The sequence below is a fragment of the Pithys albifrons genome, chromosome 9 (assembly GCF_047495875.1).
Source record: "Pithys albifrons albifrons isolate INPA30051 chromosome 9, PitAlb_v1, whole genome shotgun sequence".
Taxonomy (NCBI): Eukaryota; Metazoa; Chordata; class Aves; order Passeriformes; family Thamnophilidae; genus Pithys; species Pithys albifrons.
In genome coordinates this window covers 13,312,436-13,324,807 of record NC_092466.1, presented here as the reverse complement: position 1 = coordinate 13,324,807, position 12,372 = coordinate 13,312,436, and the positions used below count along the sequence as shown (strand labels likewise).

General features: G+C 46.2%; 1 protein-coding gene across 3 annotated transcripts in view; it reads right to left on the bottom strand.

Annotated features, from left to right (window-relative positions):
• Positions 1–8,534, bottom strand: part of SH3PXD2A (SH3 and PX domains 2A) — a 245,191-nt gene extending 236,657 nt beyond the window's left edge. For all 3 annotated transcript variants that reach the window (XM_071563708.1, XM_071563710.1, XM_071563709.1), the window contains exon 1: positions 8,419–8,534. In XM_071563708.1, coding sequence (XP_071419809.1) covers positions 8,419–8,490 — 72 coding nt within the window. In that variant the 5' untranslated portion in view covers positions 8,491–8,534. The remainder of the gene's footprint in view (positions 1–8,418) is intronic.
• Between the last annotated feature and the right edge of the window lie 3,838 nt (positions 8,535–12,372).

The window sequence follows — 12,372 nt, the reverse complement described above, 5'->3', positions numbered from 1 at the left end:
GACGCACTTACTCTGCTCTCCATGGCCTCCTTCCCTGAAAATACTTCACATATCCTTGTTTGTTTGTTTTTAAATCCTAAGTGATTTTAATGCCAGTGAAAGTTGCTGGAGTGACAGCCCTGGGAAAGTGCAGGCCTCCCACTTACGCACTAGCAGGGGCTGTGCCAGCTGCCCCAATTCTGCTGCAGGCTGGGAGCTCAGCTGCCCTTATAGCATCCATCCCAGGAATAACCATCCCTCAGTTCAGGCTGCTCAAGATGAGGCAAGGGAACATTGAATTTTCAAGCAAAGGAAATGTACTGAGCTCAGAGACACAAGCAACAAAGTATGTACAGGGCATGGGAATGGAAAAACATTTAAGGCTGATTTTCAAAGTATTTTGCTTGGGGTCACAGGGGTCTGCTGTAGGCTTTCGCCTGCTGGAGAGGGGAAAATCAGGAATAATCTTCTACCCACAAAATATACATGCATGGATTAATTTATAAATAATAATAGAAAACCTGAGACAAATAGTAGGAAAATCTCACAGGATGCTGAGGGAGCAATTCAAAACCTCATCTTTACGGAGTTAGGAAAATGGTAACTGAGATGCTCTCTGTTGCATCAAGCCCCTGAGGGGACAAGAATGCCTGGCCAGATTTCACCTCTGACAGTGAGCTTTCCTGACAGATAATACAGAGACATCAGAGAGGAGCCTACTGCCAAGGGCTACTTCCAGAAAGACCATACTATAGGCTTCACTTCAAATACTTCCACAGTACCCTGGACTCCAAGACAGGAAAGAATGCCCTAGAGGAACAGGCTCAGAGTTGAGAAGCGTGGCTGGCATCCTGGATGTGTTTCCTCAGAGGGGAATGCAACTCTTATGTCATCCCATTCATTACCATGTCTGCTGAGCACTCTTAGGGAAGCAACAGCCCGATTCCCATTTCCGGATAACAACATGACCTTGCCATTCTGCAGCCTCTGCTCCCAGGGCAGACCTGCCAATAGAGGAATATGACCTAAACTTGGAGCCTTCAGAACCGATGCTAGAAGTCAGCCCTGGGGTAACACAGGCATCTTCACACTTTATAAAAGGTGAGGAAACCCTGTTATCTTGGCAGCAGAGCACACCAAGATCCAGAGAAGCTGAAGGCCACACAAGCTTCCCTATCACACTACACAAGGTCCTGTGTGTACCATACTGGACATTAGTTCAAACTTTTCTAGATGATTTATGAACTTCATACATTAAAGTTTGCATATATAGGGATGTCCTGGACAGTGGAGAACCACACTTTCAGTATTTCAGGGGAAGCTATGGAAGACTTCTGTAAAGCAGACAGAAAGGTACTGTGGAGCTCCTGTTTAAACACAGCTATGGTTAGTAGAGGTTTGGCATGTTTCTCCCTAGGAACAGAGATAGGGATATTTTCCTTGCAAACAAGTTTGCATCAAGCCTATAAAATTACGCTGCTGACTACTGAGAGCTCTTCCAAACACTGGAATAAGGAGTAGGTTTGCCAAAATCAATACCTCAACAAAAAAGAGAACCTTAACAATTGCCACAAAAGTCAGTCTAAGCACAAGAGCATCAACACCATCACCATATTCAAGCCTGTACAGGTGCTACAACACATAGAATATTTCTCCGCTCTACCTTCACCCAGGATAATTTGAAGTGTTTTTACACTATTACTCTTTGTGTCCATTCTTTGAAATAAGACCTCAATGCCCAGCAGACAGTAGCTCAGGTTACCATTAAACCAAGACTATCACCTGCACAGCTGGTTGATATTGTCTCACTGCACCACCTGCCTGTACCTGTGTCTCATCACCTGCCAACAAACCACCAGAGAGACCATCTTTCAGGTCTGTGTGCAGGCTTCAGTGCAAAAGCATCCAAGCATCATACGCATTCCACACTCCTCTCAAATATTTATAAATATAGACAATGAGAGTACCATATAACTGACATCTATTCAGTGTTTGAAGGGGTAAATTATTATTATTATTATACACTCACCTCAAAGTGGTGCAAAGAGTGAGAGCACTAAAGTGGGATGACTATTTAACCTGGAATATGTTCCACTTTAAAATCCTTTAAGGTGAAGAAAATCACCTGGGTTCCTTTTGCTTTCCCTCCTATACCAAATGTGATGATGTCCCTGCCCAGAAGAGGATAACAAACAGATCCTGGAGACTATATTTTTGCTTTTATAGGAAAGACAAAGGGAGACCCATTATATCAAAAAACTTAATAGTTACAAACTTCTCAGTAAAGCCTCTCTCTAGAGGTGTGAAACAAGGCCCAGAAAAGTCACTAGGGTTTTTTTTTCCATTAACTTGATTGCATTTGGCTTTGACACTACCTGATTAAGCAGCAGACACCACCAATTTCAAACAGTATGCTACTGTGCAGCTTCCTGCCTTCTTCATGCAATATTTACACAGCACACTCCAGGCGAGAAGGTGTCTGTTCTTGCTACATGAAAGCATTTGGCTTCACAATGTCAAACAACACATGGTGCTGTCAGCCCCTCTAATGATCCTGCTCTTCTCCATGGTTTCTGGGGACCAGTTCCCTTTGCGTGAGCAGGTACAGATCAAGAGGATACAGCACGAAAAAGGAAGATCAAAAAAAAAGAAAATCATCTCACATTAGAAGGGACCAGCTGTTTCCTCCCAAATGACTAAATTAGAGAGCTTGTACGTCACCTCCTGCCTCAGGTAGGGGCACATTGAATCCCTCTTCCTGTTTAATCCGTATAAAATGGGAAATGGATTTTGAGGAAGACAATGACTGAATACAAGAGTAGTTTTTTTCCGACTGTACTTTTTATCAGATAAATTGCAAGACTGCCTTGAAAGCTAAAGAAAATACTATAAAATGCTGCCACACTCTTCATGGGTGGCTTTGGGTCATCCACTTAACTTCTTGCCTCGTGTTCCCAATGAGAGTACCAGCATATACCCTACTTTGCAGGGATGGAAGGAGGCAACGCCTTTCAGCTGCCCATCTCTCTAAGGGCTGGGTGTGGGGGTGAGATGAATGACAGGCTGCTCTGGGATGCAGGAAGTCTGGGCTCCATTTCCTATTCCAACACTTGCTTCCTTAGGATGTCTGTTCACCTCTCTCTATCTCTCTTTCTCTCTCCAAGATTTGGTGTCTCCATTCCTCTCCCTTTTAACTCAAAGCAGTGAGATGCATAATGCTTACCAGCCATCAAGTGTTGCACTCGTGGACCCCTGAACCCACACATTAACCCCACTCAGGGCTCTTGTGAAGCCAGAGGTCACCTGCAGCTGGCAACAGCCAAAAGCATTTGTGCTGTCTCTTAGGCAAACATCTCCCTGGCAACCAAGTCTCAGTGAAAGTCAATAATAGCATCTTCATTGCTTTTAAAATGGAACTTGGAGGCTTTTGGACCCATTGCTCCCAGCTCATGGACTTGCTAAAAGCTTTTCCCTGAGCTTTCATTTGGCTGCCCTTCCAGCCTCGGGAGAGGCAGCAAAGGCAGCCTGCTGGGATGTAAAGGCTCCTGTATTACTTCATCCTGCTCTGACCACAACAACTCAGGACAACTACCTGGTCTCTCTACTGACTTTTTAATCTATTCCTTAGGCTGGTGACAGTCATTTACCTTGAAAACTGTTGAATTTAAACATCACTGCCTCTTGGCTGAGTGTTACCAACCCACAGCTCTGCTGGAACACAGAGGTGCAAGTGCTCCTTACTCTTCTGGGCTCCCCAGCTGCTCACAGAAGCAGCCTGGAGTGCCTTCTGATTCCTATCAGGTTCTACCTGTAGGGCACCCGCCATGGGAGCTCCAGGTATGTTGTTCACTCTGCAAGAGACCTGACTAACAGTCCCCAGCTTCGCTAATTAAAATAGTGAAACAAAGACAGGCTGAGCTTTCCTAACCCACCTAGCACAAGTGGCACGTGGAGCTCCTCAACTCAGACCTGCAAGCAGGGCCACACCCATTTGATGTCCCAAGCAGGGGGAGTAAAGCTCCTTCTCCCAGGGTAGCAATTCTTTCTCCCAGGCAGACTAACACAGGAATGAAGATCCTTGCCACTAAACCCATGATATGTTCAGACTCTCCTCACCTTTGTATAACCAGCAGCTTGCAACAAAGAGAAATGAAGTCATGAAGATGCCTGATTGCATTCAAGTTGCTCTTGAGTCTAAGCAATAAGCAGGAGCAACCAAGAGACATGGAGCAGGGCTTGACCCTCGCAGTACAAGCTTTTTCTTCAAAGCACACTGACATTTTACAACAGGTCATTTGTGACATGCACACTCACATTCTCCTGGGAGCAGTGCTGAAACTCAACACAGCAGAACTCAGTCCCTTAAAACGCAGCAATGCCAGGGCCCTGAGGAGGTTAGCAACCATATCCATGCAGCAGAGAGACATTCAGAGACAGCATTAGAAATCAATTACCCTGGGGAGGAACTGGGACAGTAAGCAGGCATCTCAGATGACTAAAATCAGCAGCGCACCTCAGATTAACTGGAAAGAGACAGAGCAGTCACTTGTAAAGCAAGAACGTTTTAGCTCCATGCTGTACAAAGCTTAAGAACACAAAAAGCCCAACTGCAGCAGGAGTAGAGTAGTGCTGGAAGAGGAAATCTGTACTGATGTATCCATCCCTGCCCTTGGGATAACACAGACTCACATAAGAGACCTTAGAAATTACCTCAACCATATAAACGTCTGGTGAGATAATGCACATCAGTAACTACTCAGTCCTCAGCAGAAAAGCAAGTGGTCGGGGTGGGGGGGATCCTGTTCATTTGACTTCTAATGAATGTTTCCCATCACCCAGGTCTGCAAAGCAGTGCACAGGTGAAGGTGCTAACTCAACCTCACCTCCCTGAGAGGAAGGTCAAGCCCAACTGGTAGGCAGAGGCTCCCTGCAGGGCTTCTAAAGGGGTCAGACATTTGGGTAAAGCTAAACTATCTACCTAAAGATAACCTGGAACAGAGAGAGGGGAGGGGAAGACGTCATATTTTAAGCTCCAAAATGAATGGTTAAAGGAGGTAAGCATCAATTACGGGTTCTTTTAAATACAGAATGCACTTGTGATTTGGAACCATTTAAAGTTTAATTCAGACAATCCTAATTTCAGACTAAAAGCCAGAGAAGCTACCCCATAAACAGGTCAAACCTCATCAATGGAGAAAAGAGACTTTCAGACTGTTTAAAGCATAGCAGAGGCTGGAAAGGGGATTCGGATTTTGCTACCAGCTTTTTCTCCTCAGAATGATTAACTGGCACCTTCAACCATTAACTGCACTGTCCTAATCCACCCAGCTTCACCACAGGACTGCTCAGCCAGCGTGTGACCCCTGTTGCATCAGGGGTCTTTCCAACAAACCCAGACTTGACCTTCCTGACATTGTTCTTGTTAAAAGAAAAGGGAAGGGGGAAAGCAATGAGATTTAACATTTTTTAAGCATTATCAAGTGCAAAATCAGTTTTTAAAAGAACATCATTATGGAGAAAGAATAAGAAATTAATTCGGAAAGTCAAAAGCTGTAGGAGCTTGTATTGGGGATATACCATTCAAGAAGCATGTGGTTATTGACCCAACCTTTTGTTTATCCTTCCACATGCTGTCACCCAGGGCCCCCAGCCAACTAAGTAGTGGTGTGCTCCCCAGCTGCTGACAGGGATGCAGAGGGAAACATTGCTGTCTCATTCCCTAGTAGGGATTTCCCAGGAGAGTGTAGAGAGCTGGCTGGGCTCCTATCAACTAGCACTGCATCCAAGATTTTAATCTCTTCCCCCAAGATGAGCCCTACAAAACTTCCAGTGAGTTATTAATTCCTTCATAAGTTTCATGCACAGGGGATCATAGCAGAGGATATGTAAAGCTGTCCTCTTGTTTTTCTTGAGTCAAGGTCACAAAAGCTGTGCCCGTATCATGAAAGACACTGCTCCAGGCAATGACTCTGGACATCTAAGCCAGGCCATGAAGGAGCTTATGTGCTGCTCACATTTAGCCCTTTCCACATGCTCCTAATGCCTAAGACGTGCCTTCATCTCTCCAGGCTCTCATACAGTCCTGACAGATCACAGCCAAAAGGAGAGTCATGTTAAACACCTGCAATCCCCAGGTCACCATCCACTAAAGAAACACATTGTTAACCTGATGCCAAGGCACGAGTCACATGACCTGAAGCATAGCATGAAGCCGTTTATGGATGTTGGAGGTAGAAAGGCCTTTTGATATTTTAGATCCACATAGGGCAGAGAGCACAAAGTTTTGCACTCTCCAAACTATACACAGGCAATAGACAGAGCTAAATCCCAACTGATATTTATATTAATTTTAGAAGAAAATAGTTGTTTCCTGTTTAAAAAGAGCACAGAATCAAAGTAACAGTGATCAATGGACCAGACACAGGCAATTAAATTCCTTGAAAGCATGGGTTCACCCTCAGTGAGTTACTCCAGTCAAAGCCAGATGAAAAGCTGCAGCATATGCATCTGCAGCAAACTGCAACTAAGGAAATGAAGAACAGTCCAAGACTTCTGGACCTGTGGGCTAGTTTACTCATCTAGAAGAAAAAGCTTCATAATGGCATGGAAGACTATTATTTTTAACTGAATTACTCCAACACTTGTTGTAAACCAAGACCCTATTGTGCTGAACACTGTACAGTCAGAGACTAAGTGGCACAAAAGGCAGACACACCACTAGTCATCCAACAAATCACTTTGTTTGCGATTTTTTTGGCCAGGAACTGGACACATGGAGGTGTGGAATTGCTGTACAGAAGACAATATTAGAAAAGGTGTACAGTGAGAAGAGTGAAGGGAAAGAAATAGATTTGCCACTAGAAGCATTAAAGAGAGCTTCTTGCAATAGTTTAGGTTACTGTTATTGAAATGCAATGACAGTGATCAACAAGGAAAAAGATGTGTTTCTACAGGTAACCACAGGAAATATTTTCTTTCCAATCCAGTAAATACAGGATTTAAAAACCTTATTTTCTGGCTGTTTTCCAACAAACAAGAAATTGACCCTGTTAATCAGGTGTGTATTGTTACCAGTTCTTTTGTTTATCTTGGTGCTTGGCAGACATACTTCTCCGCCACCACCTTTCACATGAGATAACAGCCTACAGCTGTGTTAGCCACAATTCACAGCAGCAGTTTGCAAAAGTTAAAGCCTTTCCCACCTGGAAGCGGTAAGTGCATAATAGAGTGAACGCACAGGTCCAGCTGCAACCTGAGAGGACATAAGACCTAAAACTTCCTCCTAAGAATTAGGCACAAGACGCTTAATTCCATGGTAGATGAGAGCTTCAGCTTTACAAGTCTGCATCTCCCAGCAACATAGTGCCCTCTAGCTTTGAACGAGGTTGTGGTTTAAGCCTTACACGAAAAAGATCAGTAACATAAAATACTAATGCAAAGGTTTAAATCCAATCTTTGTCCTTATCTTTCAATCCATTCAGTTGCTGACCAACTCTAAAGAAATCTGGCAGACAAGCAATGACAGGAAACACAGTATAATCGGAGCAATTTCACACCAGACATAACAGCCCCTCAGGCTTTTCCTTACCAAAGCTGCAAGATGTACCTTCTCTATACGCAAAATCCGACTTTCTGTGTTTTAAAACCTATATTGTATCTTGAGGAAGAGTTAAAGGATTTGGTACAACTAAAACCCAGAAACAGACAGAGGGAGAGGAGATACCTTCTGTGTATGTGTGGGCATCGACTCGACTAGCTACGCTGCAAACTCCTTCAGGCAAAGACACCTTCACATGATAACGCTGCACTACAGGAGTCCGGGAAGCTTGTTAAAAACTCTCCTCTACTGCTGTGCTATTGGCAGTAAGGTGTGAAAAGAGGAAGGTGAAAGAGATCCAAGCGCCAAGTCTGCCTTGATAACCATGCAGACCGGCTGTCCCCTGAAAAGAAGTTTGAATGTAACTTGTGGTTGAGAAGAAGCGACGGAGCGCTCAGCATCGCCAGCTCCCTGACCCGCCGGCACCCGAGCCTTGCTCCGCTCCACACCGGGCATCCCGGCCAGGACGGGGACGCCCCGGGAGACCTGCCCCATCCTGCACTGGGTCTTGTCATGAAAAAGGGAATATCTACCTTCAGAGGATAAAGAAGAAAACTTCAAAATCATACCACTAAGACGAGCCAAGAGCCAAACGTGATGAACGGGGGTGAGGAACAAGCATCGCACCTCCAGAGCAAGAGGCCGAGCGGGTCCTCTCTGCCCCCGGAGCTCTGCGGCCGCCTCACCTGGGGCCGGTGTCTCGCCCAAAGTCAGGCGAGGGACGGCAACGGGGACACGACTCCGCGGACACCGCTCCGCGCCCAGCCCCGTCCCGTCCCACCCGCACACGTGTGGCCGCTCCCCGCAGGGCAGGGGCTCGGCCAGGCCCCACCGGCACTCACGTAGTGCTTCGAGGGGTTTCTCCGCTTCTCCACGTCCACCACGTTGGCGTCCAGCACGCTGTAGGACAGCATCTTCGCGCACCCCGCGGCGCCGCTCCCGCCGGCGCTGGCAGCACCCTCCGCCGCGCTGCCCGCCGCGGCGATGCCGGGCGGGCGGCAGGGAGGGAGGGAAGGGAGGATGCCCCGGTGCCGGCTCCGCCCCGCGGCGGCGGCTCCCCTCTCCGGCAGCCCAGCCCGGCTCCGCTCCCTGCTCGCTGCGCGGCCACTGCGGCGGCGGGAGGGGCCGCGCCAGGCCGGCGGCTCCGCCCCCCGGGGGGCTCCGTCGGGACGGGACGGGACGGGACGGGACGGGACGGGACCGGGAGCCACCGCCCCCGTGTGCCGGGGACGCGGCTGCCCCGCCCGGAGGTGTCGGGCGGCTACCCCTAGACCCCCGCTCTCTGCTGAGACGCCCCAGGGGAGAGGAAAGGCGGGATTACCCCAGGGCCCCCCATCACTGCAGAAATGTCCGAAATACCCTCCCCGAGCGGGCGGCCAAGGTCACGCCGCAAAGCTGTGAGTGAAGGGCCGAGCCCGCGCCCATCAGGCTGCAGCGGGGAGCTCAAGGCTGGCCACCGCTTGGAGAGGTCCTCACTGCCCTGTCCCGCAGGGACACAGAGGGGTTAGAGCTGGAGAAAGGTCATGCAGACCCTCTGTCATGAGGGCTTTTGCAGATATAAACCCATTTCTGCTTTTTGTGTATACAGATAAATGAGCATCATCATCTTCTGCACTCACACTCCAAGAAGAGTTTGCCCCAGAAATTTCAGGTTGGATTTCTTTGGGTTTATTTTCCTTTTCAATAATGCGTCATTATTTTGCTCATGATTATTTTAAAGTTATGTCAGAGATGGGAACTTCAATGTGATCTTTCAGCCCTCAGCTTGTTTTATGACATTCATAAGCTATTTACCAAATTAGCTGAAGTCACTAAGATCTCTCATTCCTCTAAAGCCTCTTGAACAGTGGCCCCATGCAGATTTTCCAGGAAGGTTCCAGAGCACTGCTGATGGGTCTAGATCTGCAAGCCTACGAGTGCAGAGGTCCCAGCTCCTGCTAAAATAAGCTCCTTATTTACAGTGAGAACTGTCCATGTCCATGTTATTTCATTGGACACCCTATAGGCACAATCTCTGAATCGGAACTTTTACAATGTTACCAGCCCTGCAACAACGATCATAAGACAGACACCAGAGTCACAAAGCCGTACCTAAGTGAACCAGAAGGCTGACGTTAAAGTGGCTGTTTTTGAACCACAGCTGGTTTCCACAGACAGACCCATCACTACACAAGCTATCAACTACTGCCAGGTGGGAACCAGGTACCTGCTGCATAATGCCAGAGACAAATGCTCTGAGTCAGCCTTCCCCTCACTCCTCAGCTCATACACAGTTTACTAAAACTAAAGAACTGACATAAAATGCTAAAATCCTAGCATCCCACCCTAGGATGTACACAGGTATACGTAAGACTAATGTTTAGTAACAGGGAGGATGACAGCAGCAAAAAGTTCACATGCTCACTTCCATTGTCAGTTTTGAGGCTTGTCTCTTCTTCTTCAAGGCACCTTCTTCCCTCCTCTTCTTTGAGGGACTTCCCACCTCTAATCCCCATGCATGACAGAAGGCAGCAGAGCAATTATTTACATTAGAAACCTTTACTGTTTAGGCTGGCCAGGAAGTCCCTGGTGTGTGCAGAGCAAACAGAAGATTCCTCCTTGAAAATGTAAATATTCAAATAACCCATTGATAAAAATATTTCTGGCATGGCCAGTCTTTTGGGTCTTGGATGCCTCTTCCCTGTGAGCCATTGTCAATACACATCAGACATTCCACCCTGTTCTTCTATTTTCCCTTCCAAAAAAAGAATAGAGGGTCCCCTCCGTTGTTGAAAACACTCAGGGTTTGTTTTAAAACAGCTTTCAAAACATGTCAGTGTGAGGGAAAGAAACGAAATACATCACTCACCCAACACCCTGCCTCGTCCTTCCTGACAATCTTACTAATTGGCATATTTTTACTGATACTCTTCTCATCTGCTCTTGTAAGAAGAAGATGCTATTTTCAGTCAAGCCTGAGACCAGTGCCTTGGAGTTTGTGTTCCTTTGGTGTCTATCCCATTCTTTGACAGCATCTGGTCCACTGTTCACCTTCCCTCTATTCAAAACAATTTGATTCTCCTGCATTCTAGAGAGTCCTCTCCACCTGAGAAGCCCTTGTACAACTCTGTCCCCCTCCTCCTCCACCATCTGATGTTTTTGAGCTCACTACCACTTTTTCCTCTCCTTGTTGTTTGCTGCATCCATCCATCCACACAGAAAAAATGTATATTGCTAGAGGCATGGATTGTTCTTTTAAAATATGTACAACACCCAGTCTAGTGGGAGTCCAATCTCTGAGTATTGCAACACTGGCACAAAAACAATCGAAACCCCTTATTATGCTACGGGCTTGGGAAAATCTGCTCCCGTCTTAGGCAGCAGCTGGGAAATTGATCCTGACGGCACTTCCCAGCCTTGCGTTGGAGAGCCAGGCTCCAGCTGCTGGGACTGAATGAAAAAAAGGCTGGATATGCAGCGAGGAGCATGGCAGGCTTGTTGCCAGGCCAATCCTACATGCAGAACAGCCTATACCTGACTCAGGCCATGAACACTCAGGCCAAGTCACTGTGAATTTGTAGGAAAATAACTAAGTCTAGGGATTTTAATGCCAAAACTCCTAGTATTTACATTTTTTTTCCTTGAAGTCTCCATTACTGAAGCCCTATCATTTAATGAAAATATCACTGTTATTATAACAGTTTTAATACATATATTAATATAAATATTAACAGCTGATTTAATAATTCACCTTCACAGACACACACTTCCAATAAAATTCACCTGAGGAATACCCTGGGAAATTCAGACTTCTGAAGACTGAGATAAACCAGATATTTTTAAAAGCTTTATTCTACTCTTTTGCTATGTGGGTATTTGGGCAAAGATGCTTTTTTGCTTTTTTTTTGAACAAACAGGTAATCACATTAGCCTCACAGATCTAGTGCAGCTACAGCCCGGCAGCCTAGACCCTGCTCCAATTACAGCAAAAGCTGATGCGTGACAGAATGTGTGTGTGTGATGGTTTCAGGGCTGGAGCATGACTTGAGTTTTCATATTTCAAGAGGACTCTGTCATGCTGGCAAAATTTTGTAAATAAGCTTTTGAGTTGTAAATTGAAAACATTTGGATCGTTAAATCAGTGAGAAAATAAAACAAGGGACAGGCTTTTCTGTGCTCCATTAGGACCATTTCTAATGCCTCTTTTTAATTCATGGCATATCACTGTAGATAAGTAACAGCCCCCCCCTCCCCCCCAATATTAACCGTGCTGGGGTCTAACAGACCTGTCTGATGTGGCTGGAGTTTTTGTTAAAGATGATTTTTCTTTCTGTTTTCTGGCTGGGCAAGCAGAAGGAACACAGTTTTCCTGTCCCACTAAATGAGAGGCTCTAAGGGTGTTCAGCTCCCTGGGAGGAAGCAAAGTGCAGTGAGCTCAGCCCCTTGGGGGAAGGGGAGCTGTGCAGTGCTGTGCATGACAGATTAGCCACACAACTCATTACTGGCAACCAGAATTGCATGTATTATCTACTAGACATGGTACTAGAGATCTGCCCCTTAGGGTTTTTTTGGCTCTGATGTGCAACAGCATAACAGAGCCTTTGTTACAATCCACTCTTAGCTTCTGTACTTAAAAACCCCCAGCTTCTTAAAAGGGCTGCTTTCCATCCAGTCCCTTCCACTTCAGTGTTTCCATATACCCAGCTTTTGATAGGAATGACAGGCATAGTAGAACCTGTCTGGCATTCAAATTATCAAATTCTGAAAACACAAAACATGATGCAATCTTTTTCTCTTACTTTTTAAAAAGCCAATTG